This window comes from Staurois parvus, unplaced genomic scaffold (genome assembly GCF_062004578.1).
Source record: "Staurois parvus isolate SC_StPar_1 unplaced genomic scaffold, SC_StPar_1.0 ptg000159l, whole genome shotgun sequence".
Classification (NCBI taxonomy): Eukaryota; Metazoa; Chordata; class Amphibia; order Anura; family Ranidae; genus Staurois; species Staurois parvus.
Genome location: NW_028317955.1, coordinates 2,224,110 through 2,251,443, shown reverse-complemented (window position 1 = coordinate 2,251,443; position 27,334 = coordinate 2,224,110). Strand labels below are relative to the sequence as shown.

At 41.3% G+C, this 27,334-nt stretch overlaps 1 protein-coding gene across 1 annotated transcript in view; it reads left to right on the top strand.

The window, feature by feature from the left end:
• Window positions 1-27,334, top strand: part of NUP160 (nucleoporin 160) — a 64,601-nt gene that overhangs the window by 24,273 nt on the left and 12,994 nt on the right. Inside the window, exons 12-27 of the mRNA XM_089675839.1 lie at window positions 95-178; window positions 2,456-2,626; window positions 2,965-3,064; window positions 6,391-6,556; window positions 8,344-8,471; window positions 10,046-10,206; window positions 10,308-10,441; window positions 11,093-11,166; window positions 12,340-12,496; window positions 16,362-16,431; window positions 17,399-17,497; window positions 18,593-18,712; window positions 22,048-22,143; window positions 22,230-22,324; window positions 26,268-26,364; window positions 26,456-26,561. Of these exons, the coding sequence (XP_089531965.1) occupies window positions 95-178; window positions 2,456-2,626; window positions 2,965-3,064; window positions 6,391-6,556; window positions 8,344-8,471; window positions 10,046-10,206; window positions 10,308-10,441; window positions 11,093-11,166; window positions 12,340-12,496; window positions 16,362-16,431; window positions 17,399-17,497; window positions 18,593-18,712; window positions 22,048-22,143; window positions 22,230-22,324; window positions 26,268-26,364; window positions 26,456-26,561 (1,858 nt within the window). The remainder of the gene's footprint in view (window positions 1-94; window positions 179-2,455; window positions 2,627-2,964; window positions 3,065-6,390; window positions 6,557-8,343; window positions 8,472-10,045; window positions 10,207-10,307; window positions 10,442-11,092; window positions 11,167-12,339; window positions 12,497-16,361; window positions 16,432-17,398; window positions 17,498-18,592; window positions 18,713-22,047; window positions 22,144-22,229; window positions 22,325-26,267; window positions 26,365-26,455; window positions 26,562-27,334) is intronic.

The following is a 27,334-nucleotide window of genomic DNA, read 5'->3' as shown; positions in this document are numbered from 1 at the left end:
CTTTCAAATCTGGATCTTTGTCGCATTCCTTAGTCTTTACTTTAATTGGTATTTATGCAGAACGGTTAATTATTTGTAATCTTTTTGTTAAAAGATTTATCAAAGAGGGGCTGGAAAGTTGCTGGACCTGTCATGGGAAGAAATGAGGAAAGAGGTCACTTTAACTGTTGAAAATGAGGTGAGAGTTTTCTGTGGAAATGTGCCCTTACTTAAGTCTTACTTACTAAAATTCAGTCCTTGCAGTATATGATTAAGCCTCCGTTTTTTTTTTCTAATAATTGAACTATTGTTGTTATGACTCTTTTGGAAGAGATGGAGACAAAAAGTCATACCTGCAGCCTCATGATAAGGGGAGGATTGAGGTCTGGACCTTAAAGCATAGTTTGGAACATTATTTCCAGATTGTCAAAACACAATTTGTGTCGTGGCAGGAAAGGTGTTGTCACCTGTTCCACCCTCCCCTTACCTTATTTATCCACTGCTGCAATTTGTTCTAGTGGTTATAGCATATAGAAAAGCCCCTATTGCCACTCTTCACAATATTAGGCTAAGTTGCGACAACCCTTGCCGCTCCTCTAAAGTGATCCACGGTGGATCGCTTTTGACAGGCATTGAAGAGGCAATGGGGTTTATTTACTAAAGCTGGAGAGTCCAAAATCAGACTCCCTTCTGTATGGAAACCAATCAGCTTCCAGGTTTCATTGCCAAAGCTTCTTTGAACAAGCTGAGGTTAGAAGCTGATTGGTTTCTATGCAGAAGGGAGTCTGATTTTGGACTCTCCAGCTTTAGTAAATAAACCCCAATATGTCACCACCTCAGTGCTTGTTTTAACACTGTAAAGCCCGCAGCACCACATCGCAAACTGTGTGCAGTGCATGCAGTTGCAGAGCAGTTTTGGCATGACTCCATTCACTTGAATGGTTTGGCAACAGTACAAACCAAACATGATAGTATAATTGTTTTCTATGACAGCATAGAAAAACATTGTAGTTATGTGTACAACCCCATCTAGCAGCTTAAGGGGGTCAGTCGGGGACGGCGATATAATATGTGGCTCATCCATCTAATTTTTCCAACCCTTGACTGCAAGTATAAACGAGCCCTTGCAGAGAAACATTTGAGACCCAACTCTGTGTCTGCCCCATACAATCCCTTTAGGAAATAAGTCTGGGAAGGAGGACTAACATGGCTTCACTGTGGTGGCAACACCAAAGAGGGCTTAGTGGATGGGAGGAATCAAATTCACTTTAGTACTTTCAGCTCTACAAAAATACCATTGTGGTCTACTAGGAGCTAAAATTTTAAAATAAATTAAGCAGCACTAGCTGTGCTGCTGTAGCACTACAAGTTCTGTGTTGTATTTTGTGTGTGTGTGGTGGTGTTTGAGTGTTTTGTTTTTTTTTTTGTTTTTTTTTTTTAATATGTATATATCTGAAATATTAATAAACAGAAGATGCTATACAATAAGTCCTCAATAAAATTATGTGCAGTCCAAACCCTATAAGTCCAAAAACATTTTTAAATCAAGTTCTTCTCAAATGATATCGTGTTCAAAAATCCTTCAGAAACTTCCTCCGATTATATTCCTCAAAAAAAAGAAAATATTTACATAGTGCATTATCTTTTTAGATCAAATAAATTATAATGACTTCATTCAAGTGGATACCCAATCACATTAACAATCAGTGAAAATGTGAATAAAGTGAAAAAAACTGTGAATCCAAAACCATGAAATACCACTGTGAATGTGAATCACTCTTCAGTGCTCTATTCAAACCGGCACTGTGACACTTCTAAGTGCAGTAAGGAATGCATACCCTTACCAATATTCCAAAAAACAGACGCTTTTATATCTTTCCAAAAGATAGGTGGGAGACAATCCTCCTATGGATCTTTACCCAGTTAAAACTGCCTTCATAATATCATCAGGATCCAAAAAGCCTTGAAACTCCATATATCCCCATCAAGCATGTTTCATATAAATGCAAACATGTAAGGGGCACAATAGTGTGATACCGCCAAGATCAATCATCAATTTAACTTTTAATCAGGATGCTTACATTTTACAAACTTGAAAAATGCTTTAAAATACCAAATTATAGTTTTGCTGTCATCCAGGAAGTGCCCAGGGGAAATCAGATGGTCTTTCCCTCATCCAAAATGGCCGGCGGTCAACTTCCGGTTCCCGTGTGCGTGTTGATGTCACTTCCCCTTGACGCGTTTCGTCATCGACTTAATCATAAGGGATTCAGATGTCAAGCAGGACAGTCCCATTTATAGCCGCCCTCCACAAAGCTCCGCAGCATATGCCGCCATACCGGAGAAGGGAATGATATCTGAAATATTATTTACAAAAAAAAAAGTGTGTGTGTGTCTATCATGAGAGTGTTAAATGTGAGGAAGATTTAAATCAAGCTGCAAAAGTAATTTGGTGTTGGTCTGTCTTGTTTTTTAGCTGCACAGTCACCTCACAGAGTATGAGATGTCCCAGGAGGAGTTCCGCCAATTGCAAGTGGAATATTGGTCAAAGTTCTATTCATGCTGCTTGCAGTATCAGGAGGAACTGTCTCGTCCCCTTGCTTTGATGGTGCACCCTTACACCGGCATGGTCTGCCTGCTGAGAAAGGTGAGTCTTAACCGTGAACAGTGGTAACAGAGATTGCCTTTAGAGCATAGCAGAATGCTGCTGTATTAGAAGCCAGAGAAAGTCAGTGCCAAATGGAGTTCAGTGTGCAGATTGACATATTTCAGACATGCTCTCTTGAAGTATTGAAAACTGATAAGTGGTTTAAGTAATGTTTCTAAATTTTGATTTATGAATTAGAAAACTGGAGCATGAGTGATTGCTTTTTTGTTCTCAGCCACGGAACCTTTACATTATGAAGCAGTGTTCTTGCATGAGAAATGCAGTGATGGTAATAATTTAAATCCAGTTATAACTTTGCTCTGTTCTTTCCTCTCCAGGGTTTTGTGTCCTTCTTGGCTCCCTGCTCATTGGTAGATCACTTATACCTCTTGCCGACAGAACACTTGCTTACAGAAGATGAAAGCGTCATCTCCGATGGTGAGAGCACCATGCATTAAAAGGGACCTGTCGTGAGAGAGATGTAGGCTGCAACTGCTTATGTCTCCTGTAAATGCGAGGTTTCTGGCTCTTGTTCACTTTCACGTTGATTCTCTGACTTGCAAACCCAGAACAAGTGTAGACAAAAGGAACCGTTAACTTTATGACTTTCACTTGCTTGTCAGAACTTACTGGCCAGAAACAATATTGCTGGTCACAGTATGGAAACTACTGCACTCAAAAGGAAGTCAGCAATGGTAGTCTCCACATTCCTCCAATGACCGGTTAATTTTAATGATGGCCTTTTATTCTGATTTAATAATGCAATTATTGCTTTCCTAAGTAAAACCAAATGGAAGTGGTATTCAAGTATGAAAAATGGTACAAAATATAGTAAGCGCTCTCAGTAATTTAGCAGCTGAACATTCAAGGAAAACGCATAAAAAGTCCCAAAATAAGTATGTATACAAAATGCAGCGCTATTAATAAATAATAATAATAATAAACACAGTCCAATAACAGGTGCTCCTTGATTCCCAGTGCAAATGATAGGAATGCGCACTAACCAGAAAGCGTATAAGTAATACGCATGTGAATATATATCCTGAAGATTCCCCTCTCCTTTCTGGTCTGTTCATGGAAATAGCTGGGAAAGATGGAGATCAAGCGCCCTCATGTGGTGAAGGAGTGGTCCAGCAGGTCAAAGAAGAATCAATCAAGATAGAATCCCCTCTCAGGAGCTGACACAGAGATTACTCAGGGCTGTGAAGGTTGAAGAAGCTCCCGATCTCTCCAGAAGTTTCTCCTTCAGATTCTTGTCTGTGTCACAGACAAGAATCTGAAGGAGAAACTTCTGGAGAGATCGGGAGCTTCTTCAACCTTCACAGCCCTGAGTAATCTCTGTGTCAGCTCCTGAGAGGGGATTCTATCTTGATTGATTCTTCTTTGACCTGCTGGACCACTCCTTCACCACATGAGGGCGCTTGATCTCCATCTTTCCCAGCTATTTCCATGAACAGACCAGAAAGGAGAGGGGAATCTTCAGGATATATATTCACATGCGTATTACTTATACGCTTTCTGGTTGGTGCGCATTCCTATCATTTGCACTGGGAATCAAGGAGCACCTGTTATTGGACTGTGTTTATTATTGGTATTCAAGTATGAACCTATTTCTGTCTGTCTGTGACAGTTTTGCTTTCATTTTCTTGTAATTGCAAAGGACACTCGCAGTTGTCTGATACTATATTTTTGTTGATGAGGTGATTTTGTGTCTCAGAATTTAGACCTAAATCTTATTAGTCCTGCCCCATTAAATGGTTTATATGTGCAAGAGTGTGATCGTTCCAGAAACACTATATTTACAGTGAAGACCAGACAAGAACTAACTAAGCTTAAAACTGTTCCTGCTCACCTTTTTATATTACCTACCCTGTAAAAGAAAGATGCTAGTTACCAATCAGACCGGCTAACTAGACAGGATAGGCTTTGTTTGGCTGCGTTAAATATTAAGCTGGAAGCTAAGACCTGACATCACTTCCGGTTTATTCGGAAGTATGCGGTGCCATACTGAAAAAATAAAGGCATTCAATCACACCAATCTTGGTGTGATTGAATGCCTTTGAGGGCAGAGGAGGGATTTGGGGTCTAATTGATAAAGAGTACCTGTCACATGCCTTTTGCTGTCGCAAGGGATGTTTAACAAAAACACAACAAATTAAAGAAATATAAAAATCATTTAACAAAAAAAATAAAATAATGAAAGTGCCCCCGTGGTTGCGCGCAAAGGCGAATGCACGCGTCGGTCCCAAATGCACACAAAAAGCGGTTGTCCCACACATGTGAAGTATCAGCGTGAACATCGGATCATTTATTTCAGGTTCTTGTATAGCGCCATCACCTTACGCAGCGCTTTACATATATATTGTACATTCACATCAGTCCCTAACCCTCAAGGGGCGTACAGTCTAAAGTCCCTAACTTACATTCATACATACACACTTTAGACAGGGTCCAACTGACCTACCAGCCAGTCTTTGGAGTGTGGGAGGAAACCGGAGTACCAAAAGGAAATCCAGGCAGGCACAGGAAGAACATGCAAACTCCAGGCAGGTGGGGTCGTGGTTGAGATTCGAACCAGCGACCCTAGTACCTCCAGGTGAAAGTGCTAAACATTTAGTTACTGTGATCATGAGCAATAGTTTTATCACCAGACCTCCCCTGTGAATCTAAAGTGGTAACCTGTAAAGTCTTTTACAGCTTTGCCTATGTATAGTAAAATTTACGTTGTCTGCCGTTGCATGGGCGGGCACAATTTTGAAGCATGACATGTTTGGTATATATCTACTTTGCGTAACATCATCTTTTATATTTTTCAAAAAATGGGCTATGTATTGTGGTTTTTTTTTTTTTGCACTAAAATTCAAAAAAGTGTTTTTTTTTCCCCCAAAAAAATTGCATTTGAAAAACCGCTGCACAGATACTGTGTGATATAAAAAAATTGCAAAACCCACCAATTTATTCTCTAGTTTAAAAATATATAATGTTTGGGGGTTCTAAGTAATTTTCTATCAAAAAATACTGGATGTTACATGTAAACAAAAGGTGCCAGAAAAGACTTGGTCTGGAAATGGTTAAACTTGCCTATTCTCAGGTCTCTCTGTTCTGGTCATGTGATCGGCTCCCAGCAGCCAGTTGTGCGGGAGAGGATGGACAGTTGACGATGGATGCCCCATAGTAAGCCTATGGGTGACATCATCACCCATACATTTCATCTGTCTGCCCATTCTCCTCTCCCATGAAGCCGGCCGCTGGGGAGATTGTATGATTGGCCCGGAGCTCTTTGAGGTCAGTATATTTTACAGGGTAGCTAGTATAAGGGTTAGAAGGTAGATGGGCGCTGTTTTAAGTTTAGTTAGTTCTAGCCTGGACTTGTACTTAAAATGCTCCACATTTTGGAATACTCAAAGCACATCAGATGTAGCTGCCATCATGTTCAAGTATCCTTAATAATAATGCCTGACTGCAAGATTTCTGCCTCTTCTTACCCAAGTGAGATCCCACCACCAGCACACACATGGGTCTTTCCCTTGTATCCCTCCCCCCAGCTTAAAAGAATGAATCTCTCGGTGACTTTTCTTCAAAGCATGTGCATCATCCCTTCAGTGACCAATATTTAGGGCTGTGCGCATGCACTTTACCACTCAGTATTCTGTCTCAGCAATGTAAGCTTTATTCCTCTATTTCCCAGCTCAGGAGTGTTAACCTTTTAAGTATATAATTATGTTTTATATATTTTTCTTTGTAATTTTATTTATCTTTAATAGATGTGGATGTTGCTAGTGACACAATATTCCTGATGCATTGCTTACGTATGATCGGGGATTATATTTCCTTCGATATGGCATACATGATTGAGTCGGCGTGCTGCCATCAGCAGCCCCCAGAGAGAGTTGCAGAAAGAATCTTGGAAGAAATGATTGCCAATGATGTGTAAGATTTTTTTCTTGTATGTTTCATGAGTTATTGCAAGGTCAAATAAAATGTATAGACAGGGCAATGAGGAATATTTGAAAGCGTGAATCTGGAGTCTTAAAGTGGAGCTTGAGTCTCCAATGAAAAAAATAAATCAGCAGCTATAAAAACTAACTAGCTGCTGACTTTTAAAAAGCAGCCACTCACCTGCCTTATGTTCCAGTGGTGTCCTCACTACAGCCGGGTTAACTGGCCATCCTGTATCCCTGGCGCTGGCATCATAAGTGTGGGCACGCGGCTGTGACAGCTTGCAGCTTCACAGCCTGGTGCCCACTGCACATGCGCAAGCAGCACCGCGTATTGTGAATGGTCCCACTGTCTTCTGAGATGTCTCAAAAGACTGGGGGGTGGGGGGAGAGCACTTTTTGCTTCTGATCGCCTAGGCCAGTGGTCGGCAAGCCGCGGCTCGCGAGCCACATGCGGCTTTTTACACGCTTTAATGCGGCTCTTGTGTGCTGGGCGCCCGCTCCCCTCCCTCTTCTCGGGCGGCAGGGACTCTGCAGCGTGATCCAAAAAAAAAAACAGCCAGGGCAGCGCACTCAAATGCAATGATTGGCCAGTCTCGCTGCCACTCACATCCTGATAGCCAGTGATTGGCTGTCAGGATGTGTGTAGGCGGGGCAGCGTGACAAACGTGAGAGGAGCTAGGCTCCTCTCACAGTCCGCCCTGAAGACCGGAACGGCACGGGAACACGGCGAGAGGAACGCGCGGAGCAAAGGTAAGTGAATTGACACAGGGGGGACTTGGCTTACTACTTGCTACTTACTACTACTATATGAGGGATGAATTAATATGGGGGATGAATTACTAGGGGGGATGAATTACTATAGGGGGGATGAATTACTATAGGGGGGATGAATTACTATAGGGGGGATGAATTACTAGGGGGGATGAATTACTATATGGGGGATGAATTACTATAGGGGGGATGAATTACTATAGGGATGATGAATTACTATAGGGGGGATGAATTACTATATGGGGGATGAATTACTACGGGGGATGAATTACTATATGGGGGATGAATTACTATAAAAACTTATTGAAACTAAAAACAGTGTACCATCCTATGTATTTTCAGTTTTAAAAATGTGGCTCTCAAAATAAATTTCAATCGTGGTTTTGGCGAGATTTGGCTCAGTTGAAAAAAAAGGTTGCTCACCACTGGCCTAGGCGATCACAGCAAAGTGATAGCGGGTACCTGTAAGACTCAGGTGCCCGCTCCCCAATGGTGCCAACCCTAATGGGGGGACAAAGCCTTAAAGCAGAACTTTCCCTTCTGGGTCAAGCTCCACTTTAAGGACTGAAACTCATTCTTGTAACCTGTGGGGATGAGTTTCATTATGAAGTCTCAAACACATGGCAAAGCCAAGTTTGGGCTACTGGGAAAGGGCAGACCACCCACGCAGGAGTTGGCGGGTGGGAGTTGACCTTGTCAGCATGCCTGGAATACTTTTCAAACCTGAGCTGGTAGCAGGACTGGACAAAGTGTTAAAATGCCCATAGTCCACTGTGTCCCCCCACGTGTAAGTGTTCTGAAGAATCGTGGTTTGTGTCAGAGAAGAGCACTGAAAGTCTTAGGAGAACACGGAGTCAGATCTAACCAATTTGACAGCATAGTTCTGCTCTCAAAGGTGATTTTATACCAAAGTTAATTAACGTTTCCTGCTGTGGCAAGATAGGCAGTGTGGTGTATTTTCACTGTGTTCATAGTATAAATACAAATGTCTGCTTTGATTTGTAGGGAAAATGTCATGGAAGATATTCACAATAAACTGCAAGACATCAGAAATCCCCTCCAGGCAATCAATAATCTGCTCCGAGAGATGGACTATGAGACTTCTGTTGACATAGACCAGACTATGGACCTTGGTTAGTTTTACTTTTATGCAATGATTGATTTATGAACAATGAAAGCAGAACCACTCACTTTGCCATTATTGATAGTGGAAGCCAAATGGCTGTATTCCATTGATACAGCCATTAGTGGTTTATGCTTAGAATTTGGGAATCATATTGAAAGTACAAAGCAGTACAAGTTGTTTGACAACAGGTTTGCTGATCTGGTGTTCAGCCCACAAACGTTTCAGAGATGAGACATTGCACTAATCCTAAAAAATAACACTCTGGCTTTTTACATAGGTTCTAGTTATTTATTTTTACCTTCTATCTCCTTTAACCACTTACCGACTGCAGATAGCCGAATGACGGCTTCGCCGCGGCCGGCCAGTTCTGGGACAATATGGCGTCCTCCCAGAGCACGCTCTCCCACGCGCTCCCGGGGGCATGCACCCAGCGAACTCCGTGATCACTGTACATCCTATGGACACAGCTGATCACATGATGTGGTAAACGGCCAATCACAGCATCATTTTACCACGTGATTAGCCGTGTCTAATGACACAGCAGATCGCTTGTAAATGCAGTTGCCGGTTATCGGCTGCACTTTCCTCAGCTGTCACAGCGTGAGGAAAGTACTGCCAATAACCAGCAGTTGTCAAGAGGACAGATCGGCACCGATCATAAGGGCACTGATGATCAGTGCCCAGCAGTGCCACCTTTCAGTGTCTAGTAGTGCTGCCAGTTAGTACCACCCATCAGTGCTGCCCATCATTGTTGCATATCAGTGCCAGCTCATCAGTAATTTTTTTTCAAAATTTTTGCTTTTTTTGTTTATAGCACAAAAAATAAAATACCCAGTGGCGAGAATATAACCAAAAGAAAGCTCTATCTGTGTGAAAAAACTGATAAAAATTTCACATGGGTACAGTGTTGCATGACCGCACAATTGTCATTCAAAGTGCGACAGCCCTGAAAGCTGAAAATTGGCCTAGTAAAGAAGGAGGTATAAGTGCCCGGTAGGCAAGTGGTTAAAGATTTAACTTTGCACATAATGTGTGTTACTTTTGGAGACTGGTGCATAAGTTCTTAGTGGTAATGGTCATCTTTGGCCCCTAGTGCTGACATCAGGAACGTGACATGATGTAGGATGTCGGTTCACCTCTCTGGTGGATTGTATGTTCAGCTGCTTTCTGATCTGTTGGACATCCCTGAACCTGGCTGCTGCCAAATGCCAGTGTCCCTAAGGAAAGGGCTCTCTCCCTTCCTAAGAGATTCATCTTCTAGATTTTTCCTGGTGACCACTGTCACTGGGATTGTAAACCGGAAAATAAAAATTTAGAGTTGCCACCAGATAAGGATCACAAGTGAAATATTCCAATGAGAATTAAGAGATTTCCCACTCTTTGGATGGTTTTCCCTTCACTTACTGTTGTATCTTCGGAAAATATCCCCATTGGGATGCAGATAGCAGGAAAATGTGACCATTCCCTATTCCATTCAAATTGAGAGAAAAAGAGGTTTGACTATAGATATTTTTTTTTCCTGCTGTTTCAGGATTGTAATGTCATATATCTCTCTGTAATTGTTATATCTGTATGTCTCAGGTCAACCTCTGAATGTGCGAATGAACATCTCCAGTCTGTATGGCAGCAGTATTGCCGCCAGCATAGTATGTCAGGCTGTCTGTAAAATATCCCTCACACGCTTCCTGATTTCCCGGGACTTGCTTATCCTTCAACACCTCCTCTTAAGGATGGGAGATGTGGTAAGTGCACTGAGCTACGCTGAAAAACATGGATGGGACCGCTTGGTATTTTTCTGCTGTCACTTTTCTAGGTGGAACTCAACTGTTATTGTCTTGGACAGGTGTTCGCTGGACCGGGTCACCTGTTGCAGACCCAGCAAGAGCTGATACCACGCACCTCTCATATGCTCCTGTCCTACTACGTCATTCGATGGGGAAGCCAATGTTTGGCTTCTGTTATTCCCGTGGACACCCTGTGAGTCTCTATTTTCATTCATTATCTGTGAAGCACAACTTCATGCTACATTAAGATCTAAACTTAAAGTGGAACTTCACTCTCTCAATTAACATTGATTATTTGTAATCCTTATGCTGCTTGCATTCGTAAATAGATCGGAAAGTATATCATATTTACTTGTTTAAAATGTGGTTTTTTTTAACATTTCTTCAGTTACTTCCTGGTTTCCATTCCTAGGCAAATGATGTCATAATTCCCAGGATTCTTCAGGAGGGGAGGAGGGTTTTTTTTTAGCTAAGCCCACCCTCCTGCCTGTATACCTGAGCTAAGGGCAGAAGGATTCCAGGAAGTAAATGCTACATTAATCACCTGCCCTTACTCAAGGTGGGTGTGGTCAGGCTAGTTTTCAAAATGTTTTCTCAGCAAAATAAAGCATGGAGAAATGGATGAATGGGGGAGTTTGCTTTGAATAATAAAAATGAATGAATTAAATAGGGTTTTTGGTTTGTGATGCTCGGATACAGTGTAGTTCCAGTTTAAGCAAGCAATTATTTTGCAGTCTAGACAGTTCTTATTTCAGCTTTGAAAGAGCTAAGTAATTTTGGTTTTTGAAGTTCATTTATTTTGATTTGTTCTCCTTTCATTTTTTTTTTATTATTATTATTATAGGGAATCCAACCTCCAACACTTGTCAGTTTTGGAGCTTTCTGATTCACCAGCATTCACTCAAGGAAGCAGATATAGTAAGTGTACCTGTGGCTTGCCCACTAAATGTACCCACATATTGCCACCGCAGCATCTAGATGTGCACATACAATTTGGTCACTGAAAATATTTCTAATAAAAGATCATTGCACAAATATGCACAAGGGGTGGGGATTATAGTAATTTATCAGAAAAATGTATGTTGGCCAATAGCTTTTACATTTATCTTGCTGCTATAAAATCAAATCACGTTCCTGGTTTTTACATATCATGGATACTACAGGGTTTAACTGTTAACAGAATTCCCAGTTCCATTCAGCTCTATGGCCAAATGAGGATGACACTCGGCAGCATATTTGGCTATGGAGGTATATGAAGCTAATGGGTGATTTTGTCAACCCAAAATAAAAATATTAATTCTTGGGTGGAACTGGCTTTTATATTTCTACAAAGCAATATTTAGGACATATGGGACAGTTCACATTTAAACCTGGCACCATGTTCTGCGCTTCCAACTCCCTGAGACAGGAGAAGGTTTCCCCCATGTTTTGTACACTTTGTGTTCACTGTGGAACATCACACATACAGTTCATAGATAAATGTATTTTTACAGAAAACCCGCTTATCTGCATAATGCACATGAGTTTGTGAAAATAAGTAGGGAATTCTGAAGCTGGCATATGATGGATTATGGCACTGTCCTCTGCATTTCAGATTTCATTGTGTTGAGTTTTCACATGTGTGCATTAAACCTCCTAAACATATAGGTCACCATTCTGCAAAATAATCACCATGTTCTGATAATGCCCTAGATCAGTGGTTCTTAACCTTGTTGGAGGTACTGAACCCCACCAGTTTCATATGCGCATTCACCGAACCCTTCTTAATTGGAAAAATAAAATATGATTTTTAAAATTCAAAACATAGGTATATATTTATACATAGGTGCACAAAATGAACAAAACCGTTAAGAACAAAGAACAAAACCATTAAAACATGATTTTCACACAAAAACAAAAACATAATAATGAATATTTACTGCACGAATCATATGAGTCGGGTATGGGTCTTCACCTCCGCCGAACCCGCGAGACTGACTCACTGAACCCCTGGGGTTCGATCGAACCCAGGTTAAGAACCACTGCCCTAGATCCTTATAGATCTGCTTGTTTTGCTGAGCATACTCAATCATTTGTGTTTATTTTTTGTAGTTTCTGGGCCTCAGACGATCGTGGAGTTGTTTTTCCAGGACGTGGCTAGAAAACGGTTGTCTCAGATCTTTGCCCGCTCCAGTGCCACGCAGACACACACTCCTCTAAACTGGCCACAGCTGATAACAGATATCATCACTTATCTTCTTCAACATCTGTATCCTTACCTCTGCCAGTTTATGTCTTTGTACAGTGGGGATTGAAAGTTTGGGCACCCCAGCTAAAAATTTGTATTAATGTGCATAAAGAAGCCAAGGAAAGATGGAAAAATCTCCAAAAGGCATCAAATTACAGATTAGACATTCTTATAATATGTCAACAAAAGTTAGATTTTATTTCCATCATTTACACTTTCAAAATAACAGAAAACAAAAATATGGCATCTGCAAAAGTTTGGGCACCCTGCAGAGTTAATATCTTGTACTGCCCCCTTTGGCAAGTATCACAGCTTGTAAACGCTTTTTGTAGCCAGCCAAGAGTCTTTCAATTCTTGTTTGAGGTATCTTTGCCCATTCTTCCTTACAAAAGTCTTCCAGTTCTTTGAGATTTCTGGGCTGTCTGTCATGCACTGCTCTTTTAAGGTCTATCCATAGATTTTCAATTATGTTGAGGTCAGGAGATTGTGAAGGCCATGGCAAAACCTTCAGTTTACGCCTCTTGATGTAATCCCCCGTGGATTTCGAGGTGTGTTTAGGATCATTATCCATTTGTAGAAGCCATCCTCTCTTTAACTTCAGCTTTTTCACAGATGGCATCAAGTTACCATCCAAAATTTGCTGAAATTTTATTGAATCCATTTTTCCTTCCACTCGTGAGATGTTCCCTGTGCCACTGGCTGCAACACAACCCCAAAGCATGATTGATCCAACCCCATGCTTAACAGTTGGACAGAGGTTCTTTTCATTAAATTCTGTGCCCCTTCTTCTCCAAACGTACCTTTGCTCATTCCTGCCAAAAAGTTCAATTTTAACCTCATTGGTCCACAGAACTTGTTTCCAAAATGCATCAGGCTTGTCTATATGTTCATTTGCAAAGTTCAAACGATGATTTTTGTGGTGAGGACGTAGAAGAGGTTTTCTTCTGATGACTCTTCCATGAAGACCATATTTGTACAAGTATCTCTTTATAGTGGAATAGTGTACCCCACAACTCCAGTGTCTGCCAGATCTTTCTGGGGGGATCGTGCAGTCAAACGTGGGTTTTGAATTGTTTTTCTCACAATCCTGCGAGCTGTTCTGTCTGATATTTTTCTTGGTGTTCCAGATCTTGCTTTAACTTCCACTGTTCCTAATGACTGCCATTTCTTAATTACATTCCGAACAGAGGATATTGACATCTGAAAACGCTTTGCTATCTTCTTATAGCCTTCTCCAGCTTTGTGAGCGTCAACTATTTTCAGTTTCAGTTTTCTAGACAACTGCTTAGAAGAACCCATGGTGCTGATTGTTGGGGCAAGGTCAGATGAGTCTGGGCATTTAAAACCTTTGAGCTTGACATCACCTGGTCTTCCCAGATGATGATTGAGAACAATCCATGACACTGGCAGGTCTCAGCTTTGCAAAGGGGGCAGTGCATGCTATAAATTCTGCAGGGTGCCCAAACGTTTGCAGACGCCATTTTTTTTGTTTTCTGTTATTTTGAAAGTGTAAATGATGGAAATAAAATCTAACTTTTGTTGACATATTATTATAAGGATGTCTAATCTGTAATTTGATGCCTTTTGGAGATTTTTCCATCTTTCCTTGGCTTCTTTATGCACATTAATACAAATTGTTAGCTGGGCTGCCCAAACTTTCGATCCCCACTGTACCTAATGTGTAACCGGACCAAAAGAGTCACATTACCTTTGTCATGGTGATGTCATTTTCAAATATTTTCTTAAAGACCTCCTTCAGTTAAATACTTGGTTTGAGTCAGCTTGGGTAAAATGAATACCTACCATGCCAGAAAAGTATGGCTGTTGTGGATTCTGTAATTTAGGAGAAAGGTACCTTGAGCACGGCACCCTCTAAAGCACTGTGGCAATATTGAGGAACATATAGACTGTAACTTAGCTGGAGTTAAATGCCATCTTTTAAAATATTTAATGGCCGTTTTATGAATAGTGAGAGATCTAGTGCTCTTCCTTAGGTTATCCACACATTCATTCCACTCCACATTTGTAAAGTGTAGGGAACACCAGATTCCTATTTAGACATATAGGAACTTATGTTGGGAATTAACGCTACAAAGATGTGCATATATCTCCCAGATGAGGCCTTTGCCCCTAGGGGATTTGAGAAATACAGTGCCTTGAAAAAGTATTCATACCCCTGAAATTTTCCACATTTTGTCATGTTGCGACCACAAAAATGTAAATGTATTTTATTGGGATTTTATGTGATAGACCAACACAAAGTGGCACATAATTGTGAAGTGGAAGGAAAATGATGAATGGTTTTCAAAATGTTTTACAAATATATGAAAAGTGTGGCGGCATTTGTATTCATCCCCCTGGAGTCAGTACTTTGTAGGACCCCCTTTCTCTGCAATTGCAGCTGCAAGTCTTTTTGGGGATGTCTCTATCAGCTTTGCACATCTAGAGAGTGACATTTCTTCCCATTTTTCTTTGCAAAATAGCTCAAGCTCTGTCAGATTGGATGGAAATCGGCTGTGAAGAGCAATTTTCAAGTCTTGCCACAGATTGGATTTAGGTCTGGACGTTGACTGGGCCATTCTAACACATGAATATGCTTTGATCTAAACCATTCCATTGTAGTTCTGGCTGGATGTTTCGGGTCTTTGTCCTGCTGGAAGGTGAACCTCCGCACCAGTCCCAAGTCTTTTTCAGGTTTTTTTCAGAGATTGCCCTGTATTTGGTTTCATCCATCTTCCCATCAAGTCTGCCCAGCTACCCTGTCCCTGCTGAAGAAATTCATCCCCACGGCATGATACTGCCTCCACCATGTTTCACAATGGGGATGGTGTGTTCAGGGTGATGTGCAGTGTTAGTTTTCCGCCCCACATATGGTTTTGCTTTTAGGCCAAAAAGTTCAATTTTGGTCTCATCTGACCAGACCACCTTCTTCCACATGTTTGCTGTGTCCCCTACATGGCTTCTCGCAGACTGAAAACAGGACTTCTTATGGCTTTCTTTCAACAATGGCTTTCTTCTTGCTACTCTTCCATAAAGGTCAGATTTGTGGAGTGCATGACTAATAGTTGTCCTGTGGACAGATTCTCCCCCCTGAGCTGTGGATCTCTGCAGCTCCCCCAGAGTTATCATGGGCCTCTTGGCTGCTTCTCTGATTAATGCTCTCCTTGCCCGGCCTGTCAGTTTATGTGAACGGTCATGTCTTGGTAGGTGTACAGTTGTGCCATCATTATAGATGATGGATTGAACAGTGCTCTGTGAGAGGTTCAAAACTTGATATTTTTTTTTATAACCTAACCCTGCTTTAAACTTCTTAACATTGTCCCTGATCTGTCTGGTGTGTTCCTTGGCCTTCATGATGCTGTTTGTTCACTAATATTCTCTAATAAACCTCTGAGGGCTTTACAGAACAGCTGTATTTATACTGAGATTAAATCGCACACAGGTGGACTCTATTTACTAATTAGGTGACTTCTGAAGGCAATTTGTTCCACTAGATTTTAGTTAGGGGTATCAGAGTAAAGGGGGGGGGGGGGCTGAATGCAAATGCACGCCACACTTTTCAGATATTTATTTTTTTTAAAAATGCTGAAAACCATTTCTCATTTTCCTTCCACTTCACAATTATGTTGGTCTATCACATAAAATCCCAATAAACTACATTAACGTTTTTGGTTGTTACATGACAAAATGTGGAAAATTTAAAGGGATATAAATACTTTTTCAAGGCTCTGTATATGTTCATATAGAGTTAGATGTGGAATATCGCCCACCTTATAGTGAGAACAGTCATGCTTTAAATTTCAATGTGAAGACTTGTATATGTAGGATTGGCTAGTGTAGCATTTTGATATTTCATTCTGGGGGTCCTTAACTTGAATAACTCTAGATGGCCAGGTAATCCTGGTTTCCTCTTTCCTGAGTGTTTGATGAGAAGCTGCCAGTACACTCAGCTACAGGTGGGTTCACAAATTATTAGTATGTTTTCAGTAGGACTGTTCTGGATGTCCATGGAAGTTGATGTGTCCCCAAACAAGGAAATAAATTCTCATAAAATCTGATTTTGTTGTGTTCACTGGGGACACAAATTGCATCGGTTTTTAGTTCTATGGCTGTGCTATTTAGTGTTAGGCTGTTTTTCTCTTGTTTGAATGTTTAATTTTGTCCCTTTTTTGGAGCCTTTTGGTCTTTCTTCCACTGTTGCTCTGCTTTTAAAGGACAGCTGTACCATTAATACATTTTGTCCTTTATTCAATGGGACTGTGCTGACACAGTGAGGGGATCAGTCAGGATGTTTGTACAGACTGTGTGGTTCCAGACAGGGCATGTGTATTGCTGGTATGTGGAGAAAAGTAAGTACTTTACCAGGCAGACTGGAGGCTCAGAGGTGGGGGGATTAGTGGACAGCAGTAGTAAAGGTAGGTACAATTGTCCTTTAAATACTGAAAAGCTGGTGCAGGAGTATAGCCTGCAGGGAAGAAATGTTTAGCATACTATAGGCAGAATTTATAGTTGCCCCCCCCCCCCTTGCATAATTCATCCCCCACCCTAATAAAATCAAGGAAAGACTGTTTAGCAGACACCATTCTTCCAGAAACACTGACTACCTCCTATGTAACAAAGATGCTGCACACCATGCTCATCTGTTATAGCTTTGTTCATCAAAAATGCCACTTGTCACACCGAGCTCCTCCTTCTGACAGGATTTACTCTAATACTGGTCTGATTGACACATTTCAGAGGGAGGAGATTGGTAAAGTGTGAGTTTCCACTTGGATCAATGTTCTTTACAGTGAATGAGCACTTATGACTTGTGTAGGGTGGGGATTGTGAAGCAGTGCACCACTGTGTATATATTGGATACTGAACAGTTGACGTGACAGTTTTTAGTGGATTATTATTTTTATTTTTTTTCCACGTTTTTAGGAGTATGTACGACTTCTACAGCCTTGGTGTCAAGTGAACGTCGGTTCTTGCCATTTCATGATGGGACAGTGCTATCTGGTTATGGGTGAGGGACATAAGGTGAGCTTTGCAGACCACGAAGATAAAAATCCAGGCAGAACATTCTTTATAGCATATTTATCCAGCAAATTCCCTGTTGAATGCAAGAAAAAGAAAGCTTCTTGTTTTTTTGGAGAGCCCTGGAGTGACATACTAGTTCTGAAGAAGAGAAGTCCTTTTTTATGAAGTTTAGCTCACTAGCAGTCACCAGATATATGCAGTGTTTGTTTGGGCTGACATTCCTGTGTGAAAAACTGCCGGCTCTCAACACATTGTTGCAGAGAGGAAAAACTCAGCTCTCATACAGCAACTAATAAATTCAGTCTTGGCCTCTGATTAATTGACATCGGTGCACCCTCACTGCTTGAAATAGAGGTCAGCCACAATGGAGACCTGAAAACTAAGAATTTCCAGTACTGTTGGTAAGCCCACAGGACAGCTATGCTCCATAAAGTCGTCTGCATGGTTATTACCCCCGGTTCACATATATGCGGCCATGCAGGCCACGTTTTGCACGTGCACGAGAGCCCATTCATTTAAATGGACTCCCGTGCTGGTGACACGCAGAGAAGTCCCTGCACTTCTTTGGAAAACGCAGCCCGCACGGGAGCCTCGGAACCAGTACGATTGCATTTTCCAGTACGGGCGGCATGCCATTAGAACTAATGGCACCTGCCTGCGGGAACACATTTCTCTGTGCGGCTGCACGGATTTTCGTGCGGACCCGCAGCGGCACCACCCGCACAGATGTGAACCTAGGGTTAACTAGCGTAAACAAGAATTTCCAGCAGGAGCCACAATCTGTGGCCAGGCAAGAGAAATCTATGCTTGCTTGCATTGCATGCTGCCTTTGTCATAGCCATTAGGCCTGGCTTACAACTATGTGTGTTGCAATCTGCTTCAAGAAACAAGTCTCTGACCCCCTCCAAAAACACAGCGGCTGAAAACGCGTAGATGTGAACGTTTCCTATAGGAAAGCATATTAAATGGACTGTAACCCGTTTCTGCAAAATGCAAAAAGCACTAAAAAAATGCATAAGTGTGAACCAGGCCTTAGTATTGTAAGATGCTGATAACACCGCAGTGCCTTTATTTCCTCTTGTGGCTTTACTGTAGGCTCTAGAATGCTTCTGTCAGGCAGCCTCTGAAGTGGAGCGAGAGGATTTCCTGGAGAAATTGATTCATGTGGAAGAAGGGGACACACCTTCCTCAGCCCGTCTGCAGTATTATAACAGAGTAAGTGTAGTAACATGTATCTCATAACATGTATTCATGTATGGATGGCACTTGTTAAACATGGTTGTGTAGAGAATGCTTGGTGTCAAGTTAAAAGCTGAATTCCAAGCAAATCGTATAAGGGAGCTGCCTTACCTACAAAAGGTTTTGTATTTGTTTATCCATTTCTCAGATTTACACAGTTCTGCCACACAACCCAGTCTGGCAAAACGGAGGACCTGATATTTCTCTGTTGCAGTTAGGATTCACTTTTATAGGTCTTGCTCCTCCCACAGCATGTGACTGGCAATGAATGGAAAAGCAGCAGACTGTAGTACAGACAAGTCTGTGTTGTACTTAAGGTGACCTTGTCAACACAACGTCAATTTGTATGATAGGGTCACTAACTAAAGCAAAAAAAAACATTTGCTGCCTTACCGGTGAGGCCTGAGCTGTGTGGTGCATCTCTGTGCTGCAGCTGTGTAACTCTCAGACCCTGGTGGGCAGAAATACAAATCTTTTGGCAGGTAAAATCTTATTGCCTTGTATGTACACCCTGTTCCAAATTATTATGCAAATGATATTTTTCTCATTTACCTAAATAATTGATGTAAATAACAGTCAGCATAATTCTCATGTTATCAACTATTAAGAGTACAATTCACATTTTATTGAACAAACCTCCTAATAATAACAGGATTTTTGTTAAACATAAAACACAATGCACTGTTCCAAATTATTACACACAGTAAGTTTCAAAACACTTTATAGGTTGTAAAGAACTGAAAATTGTCAATTGTTGTGTTTGCAGCATATTTACTGAAATCAAAAGCTATTTCAATCAAACTTTTAACAACATTTTAACTTTTTAAACATTTTAACAGGTCACGTTACATTGTAACATAGGGCCCCTTATTTGATAGCAGCTTCACAAGTCTTCCATCCATTGAACTTGTGAGTTTTTGGAGAGTTTCTGCTTGAATTTGTTTGCAAGATGTCAGAATAGCCTCCCAGAGCTGCTGTTTGGATGTAAACTGCCTCCCACCCTCATAGATCTTTTGCTTGAGGATGCTCCAAAGGTTCTCAATAGGATTGAGGTCAGGGGAGGATGGAGGCCACACCATGACTTTCTCTCCTTTTATCCCCATAGCAGCAATTGATGCAGAGGTGATCTTTGCAGCATGAGATGGTGCATTGTCATGCATGAAGATGATTTTTTTAAGGAAAGCATAGTTCTTCCTTCTGTACCAGGGAAGAAAGTGGTTGGTCATAAACTCCACATACTTTGCAGAGGTCATCTTTACACCTTCGGAGACCCTAAAAGGGCTGACCAGCTCTGTTCCCATGATTCCGGCCCAAAGCATGACTCCACCGCCTTGCTGACATCGTAGTCTTGTTGGAACAGGGTGGCCATCCACCAACCATCCACTACTCCATCCATCTGGACCATCCAGGGTTGCACGGCACTCATCAGTGAACAGGACTGTTTGAAAATGTCTTCATGTATTATTCTGCCCAATGCAGCACTTTCTGCTTGTGAGCATTGGTTATTGGTGTCTGAATAGAAGGTTTATGCACAGTTGCAAGACTCTGGAGGACTCTACACCTTGATGTCCGTGGGACTCCAGAGGCACCAGCAGCTTCAAATATCTGTTTGCTGCTATGTAATGGTATTTTAGCAGCTGCTCTCTTGATCCGATGCATGGATCTGGCAGAAATCTTCCTCAATGTGCCTTTATCTGCATGAACCCGTCTGTGCTCTGAATCAGCCACAAATCTCTTAATAGTGCAATGATCACGCTTACGTTTTCGTGAAATATCTAATGTTTTTATACCTCGTCCAAGGCATTCAACTATTTCACTCTTTTCAGCAGCAGAGAGATCCTTTTTCTTCCCCATATTGCTTGAAAATGGTGCTCTGCTTAATAATGTAGAACACCCTCCTTTAGTAGTTTTTCCTTAAATTAGGCTCATCTGCCAATCTAATTATCACAGGTGTCCGAGATTGTTTTCAGTGATCAAAAGAGCCCTGACACACAATGCCATCCATGAGTTAAACTGAAAAACAAAATATTTAATCTTTGTGACACTAAATAGAATTTGCATAATACTTTGGAACACGGTGTATTTCATCTGTGTGGTTTTCAGTTTGCTTTGGGTGCAGCCTAAATTTTGAGCTAGCTATAAACACACAAAACAAGAGTTGAGATTCCGGGTGGTCATAGACTGGAAGATACCCTGAAAATGTGTGAGAAGTTAATCTGCTCTGTGGTGACAGCAGAATGTGTACAACAGTTCATAATTTCCGCTGCTTCAGTGCTCCTGGTGTCATGGTGGTTGGAAGCACTTGTCGCCATAAGCAATGGTGGTTGCAGGGTTTCAGATTGAGAACAGTACTTGTAATGGGCCTGTTACACCTACCCTGAATCTGTTGCAGGATTCTCTTACACTGTATTGAGCACACACCAAAACTCTGGGTTATTACCTCTGCCCTCAGGTGAAGGGATGTGCAGTAATAAATGGCCTCTGCCTGTAGAACTGCGCCCCTGTCAATTAACTGAATCTCGGTTTCAGCTTTGTGCCCTAAGGCAGCCTTTCTCAACCACGGTGTCCTGAGGTTTCTTCTGGGGTGCCCTGGCAAAATCTCTATAAGTTGTTCCAAACCTGTATACAAGACAGCAGGTGAAAGAAGCCTGCCTTTTAGTTACACAAAGCCACAGGTGTTCATTGTTCACCATTACAACCTTCTAGCTGCCCCCATCCTGACAACCAATGACATCATCAGTTGATAAGGAGGATGTCATCTGCCTGCACAGCATCCTAGTTTGACCCTCCCCCGCCCCTCTCCATCAGTGCTGGGGTCACAGTAGCTCAGTGATGGAGAAAAACTGAGGGAGAAGAGAAACGCTGGAATACTAGTCAGTACCAGTGTGCAAAAGTGTGTTTGCTCTGTAAGATTAAATCACCTCCAATGTTGGGTGTCCTACATGTGTGGATGTTGCTGCGTTTATATAAAACTATTAGAATAGTTTTTTACATTTTAGAATGGGGTGCCTCAAGACTGTCCATAATTTTAAAATGTGCCATGACTGAAAAAAGGTTGAGAAACACTGCCCTAAGGTTTGATTCCTCCCTATCTGCTTCCTCTGAGATGGCTGTAGGGGTAGTCCTGTAGCATTATTGGATTACCAAACTTGAAGATCCTCTACTGGAATCCCCCTCTCTGGTTGATTAGACATATACTTCTGAACATATATAAACTTTTTCTATGCTGGAAAGTACAAAACCGAGTTGTATGCCTTTCAAATCCTACCTTCCTTTGGTACTAAGCTCAATGTTTTGTATTATGTCTGTAGGTCTTGCGACTCCTAGAGGACATGGGATTACCAGAGCTGGTCATTCAGCTGGCCACTCTGGCTATTACAGAAGCGGCAGATGACTTGACAAGTCAGGTAGTAGCACATGCATAGTTTCATCTTCACATTTAATTGACTTGTTTCTTGTTAATTGAACAAATAAATTCATTTCTTCAAATTAGGCGGCTTTAAGGACTCGAATTTTCAAACATTACTTGGATTTGGGACACAATCACCAAGCATATGAGTCCATGACACAGATTCCTGATCACAGCAGGTAAGAGAAGCCTTTGGGTATTGAATACACCAGTTGTCTTGATGTGTTCCGTGTCTGTGAGATATTATTTTTGTTTTCTTTTTGCATAATATGGTCTTGCAGTAACTAGTATCCTGTATGGAATTAACATTAGCCAGTCACTTGGAGCAACCCTGTTGCTTTTCTGATAAGAATCCAGTATGAAACATTCTGAAGCCACTAAATACCTTTCCAAACAGCAGTAACCCAAACCTTCTCTTTCTTCCATGGTTTCTGGCACCATTGCTGTCCAACACTTTAGGGTGTGTTGGATAGCGAGTCCCCTGCTGGGTGCTGTAGTTACTCCCACCAATCGCTAGGTCACTGCATCAACCAGAGAGCTTAGTATCCAGCTGCTTCTTTCACATGCTGCGTGTTGGGTTCTCTGGAAGTTGGCAAGTTAATTTGAGACCAGTGTGCAAAGCACACACCATGCTTCCCCTCACCAACACCTATCTTGGATATGTCCAATCTATACCCCTGCTTGCTTGCTGCTGACCTGGTTTTTAAAGGTACAGTGGAGATCGAAAGTTTGGGCACCCCAGCTAAAAATTTGTATTAATGTGCATAAAGAAGCCAAGGAAAGATGGAAAAATCTCCAAAAGGCTTCAAATTACAGATTAGACATTCTTATAATATGTCAACAAAAGTTAGATTTTATTGCCATAATTTACACTTTAAAAATAACAGAAAAAAATGGTGTCTGCAAAAGTTTGGGCACCCTGCAGAATTTATAGCATGCACTGCCCCCTTTGCAAAGCTGAGACCTGCCAGTGTCATGGATTGTTCTCAATCATCGTCTGGGAAGACCAGGTGATGTCAAGCTCAAAGGTTTTAAATGCCCTGACTCATCTGACCTTGCCCCAACAATCAGCACCATGGGTTCTTCTAAGCAGTTGTCTAGAAAACTGAAACTGAAAATAGTTGACGCTCGCAAAGGCTATAAGAAGATAGCAAAGCGTTTTCAGATGTCAATATCCTCTGTTTGGAATGTAATTAAGAAATGGCAGTCATCAGGAACAGTGGAAGTTAAAGCAAGATCTGGAACACCAAGAAAAATATCAGACAGAACAGCTCGCAGGATTTTGAGAAAAACAATTCAAAACCCACGTTTGACTGCACGATCCCTCCAGAAAGATCTGGCAGACACTGGAGTTGTGGTACACTATTCCACTATAAAGAGATACTTTTACAAGTATGGTCTTCATGGAAGAGTCATCAGAAGAAAACCTCTTCTACGTCCTCACCACATAAATCATTGTTTGAACTTTGCAAATGAACATATAGACAAGTCTGATGCATTTTGGAAACAAGTTCTGTGGACCGATGAGGTTAAAATTGAACTTTTTGGCCGGAATGAGCAAAGGTACGTTTGGAGAAGAAGGGGCACAGAATTTAATGAAAAGAACCTCTGTCCAACTGTTAAGCATGGGGTTGGATCAATCATGCTTTGGGGTTGTGTTGCAGCCAGTGGCACAGGGAACATCTCACGAGTAGAAGGATAAATGGATTCACTGAAATTTCAGCAAATTTTCGATGGTAACTTGATGCCATCTGTGAAAAAGCTGAAGTTAAAGAGAGGATGGCTTCTACAAATGGATAATGATCCTAAACACACCTTGAAATCCACGGGGGATTACATCAAGAGGCGTAAACTGAAGGTTTTGCCACGGCCTTCACAATCTCCTGACCTCAACATAATTGAAAATCTATGGATAGACCTTAAAAGAGCAGTGCGTGACAGACAGCCCAGAAATCTCAAAGAACTGGAAGACTTTTGTAAGGAAGAATGGGCAAAGATACCTCAAACAAGAATTGAAAGACTCTTGGCTGGCTACAAAAAGCGTTTACAAGCTGTGATACTGGCCAAAGGGGGCAGTACAAGATATTAACTCTGCAGGGTGCCCAAACTTTTGCAGATGCCATTTTTTTGTTTTCTGTTATTTTGAAAGTGTAAATGATGGAAATAAAATCTAACTTTTGTTGACATATTATAAGAATGTCTAATCTGTAATTTGATGCCTTTTGGAGATTTTTCCATCTTTCCTTGGCTTCTTTATGCACATTATTACAAATTTTTAGCTGGGGTGCCCAAACTTTCGATCTCCACTGTATGATCAGACTATGCCTGGCAAGATGTAGTGGTCTTATACTCATTGCTTACATTGGAGCGACAGGTTATCTTCTTTCTTTCTAGAATGCACAATACCAATATTTCCATGTGGGTAAATAAATCATCCACCAGCCTCTTTTATTTCTTAATCAGACTGATCTCTACAATTGATTCACCATTCCTACACGTTGCTATGGCCATTACAAGGCAGTGTTAAGCTCACTTCTGAACATGAAATTCTTCTTACAGTGAGAATGGCAGGACTGGGGCTCCAGTTTGGCTTCATAGTTAATGTGGTTGAAATATAGCGAGTAACATTGGAATTATCTTGGCTCTAAAAACTGTTTGATTTTAGCTGAACACCCCACTGATTTCTTATATTATCAATTTTTTTTTAATCATTTTTTTATGGACTTGAACTTTAAATTTCAACTCCATCTAAAACTGGGTAATCAATGTGGTTGTGGTTGCAGGTAGTGGTGCACCGAAATGAAAATTCAAAATGCACTTGGCCATAAACCAAAATGCGCAGTATTTAAAATTGAATATATATTTTTTGGAAAGAAATACACTGATTAAAAAAACAAATACCCCAATTGTTTTGTAAAATATGTAAGAGGATGTTATGGCGAGTAAATAGATACCCAACATGTCATGCTTTAAAAGTGTGCATGATCGTGGAATGGCGTGAAATTGCGGTGCTTAAAAATCTCCATGGGTGATGCTTTAAAAATTTCTACAGATTAGCAGTGTAAAGTTTCAGAAGAGGTCTAGTACGAGAATTATTGCTCTTGCTCTGACGTTCGTGGCGATACCTCACGTGTGAGATTTGAACACCATTTACATATGTGGGCTTGGCCTACGTATGTGTGGGCACGGTGGGACGGGGGCACTTTGAACTTTTTTTTAAAAATGTATTTGTTTTTTCTTTTATTTTTGCACTGTTTCTTTTAAAAAAAAATTGTAATCACTTTTATTCATATCGCAAGAAATGCATGCTTCCCTTGTGATAGAAATAATTACAATGTAAAGCATTAGAGCAAAAAAAGCATTGATCTAGTGCTTTTAAAAAATAAAAAAATGGCCAGAACCGGACGTGACATTGCTCCGGTCCTCCAAGGGCATAGAGATGTGTGGCAGCCATCTTTCCTTTTTTCATCTCTATGCCCAACACCGGAATTGATGGTTTCTCAGGTAAGAATGAACTACCGAGTGGTGGACGGGCGGCGAGGGGCCGGCTGCTTTGAGGGGCAGGGTTTTTTTGGCACCTGTACTGGTGCTTTTTTTCATTTCGGCCAACAGCCGAAAGGGATGTTTTTGGCTGAAACGTTCCGGCAACTGGAATTTCGGTGCATCCCTAGTTGCAGGCAAATTATCAGGGTGGCTTCTTGTAACTTTTAGGGGCTTAAGTGATGAGAACTCCTTGTTTCAAACTTTCAAGGAAATTACAATGCCAAATTATTTTACATTTTTCTAATTCTGTTTATGTAAAATGAAAAGCTAAGAGTAGCACCATTGTTACGACTTGAGGAAAGGAGCAGATTCGTAATGAAGTATGGGGAAATTTGCCATTGAAGTGTCTGGAAGGAGAAATAAGTTTGTTGGATTCGGGATTCTGTCCACCAAAAACGAAGATGTTGGTCTTTAGTGGAATCAAAAAAGCTATAACCAGTTTATGTATCTTATGTGACTGATGTATTGCATAGTTGGCTTGTGTTTTGTATACTTATATTGTATAGTAAACGGGGAAACAAATGTCAGTATTTTTTATAAGATGCCTGATATACAACATATCTGCTTTTTACTCAAAAGGCAACAAGACTGTTTGCGTCAGCTGGTTGTAGTTCTGTGTGAACGCTCTCAGCTCCAAGACCTGGTGGAGTTTCCATATGTGAATCTACATAATGAGGTACCCCAAATCCTTACTGCAGCACCCAATGGGTTTTATGTTTAATCCAGGTTCCTGGAATGATTCTGACCACATCCCTTTATTGCCACAGGTTGTCAGTATCATTGAATCTCGAGCCCGTGCTGTCGATCTGATGACCCATAATTACTACGAGCTCTTGTATGCTTTCCATATTTACCGGCATAACTATCGGAAAGGTAATTAAAGATTTTTTTTTTTTTTCCCCTGCTGCCCTGGTTTTCTGTTCCAATAATTATTAGGGATGCACTGATATCCTCGACTGTATTGTTGCATGCCACAGGCTGTACTTCTGGCAGTAAGTCGTGTTACATGTCTCTTGCTGTACCTCTGGCAGTGAGTCCTGTTACATGTCTCTTGCTGTACTTTTGGCATAGAATCCTGTTACATGTCTCTTGCTGTACTTCTGGCAGTGAGTCGTGTTACATGTCTCTTGCTGTACTTCTGGCAGTGAGTCGTGTTACATGTCTCTTGCTGTACTTCTGGCAATGAGTCGTGTTACATGTCTCTTGCTGTACTTCTGGCAATGAGTCGTGTTACATGTCTCTTGCTGTACTTCTGGCAATGAGTCGTGTTACATGTCTCTTGCTGTACTTCTGGCAATGAGTCGTGTTACATGTCTCTTGCTGTACTTCTGGCAGTGAGTCGTGTTAATGTCTCTTGCTGTACTTCTGGCAATGAGTCGTGTTACATGTCTCTTGCTGTACTTCTGGCAATGAGTCGTGTTACATGTCTCTTGCTGTACTTCTGGCAATGAGTCGTGTTACATGTCTCTTGCTGTACTTCTGGCAGTGAGTCGTGTTACATGTCCCTTGCTGTACTTCTGGCAGTGAGTCCTGCTACATGTCCCTTGCTGTAATTCTTGCATAGAATCCTGTTACATGTCTCTTGCTGTACTTCTGGCAGTGAGTCCTGTTACATGCTCCTTGCTGTTTATGGTGGTGGCACCACC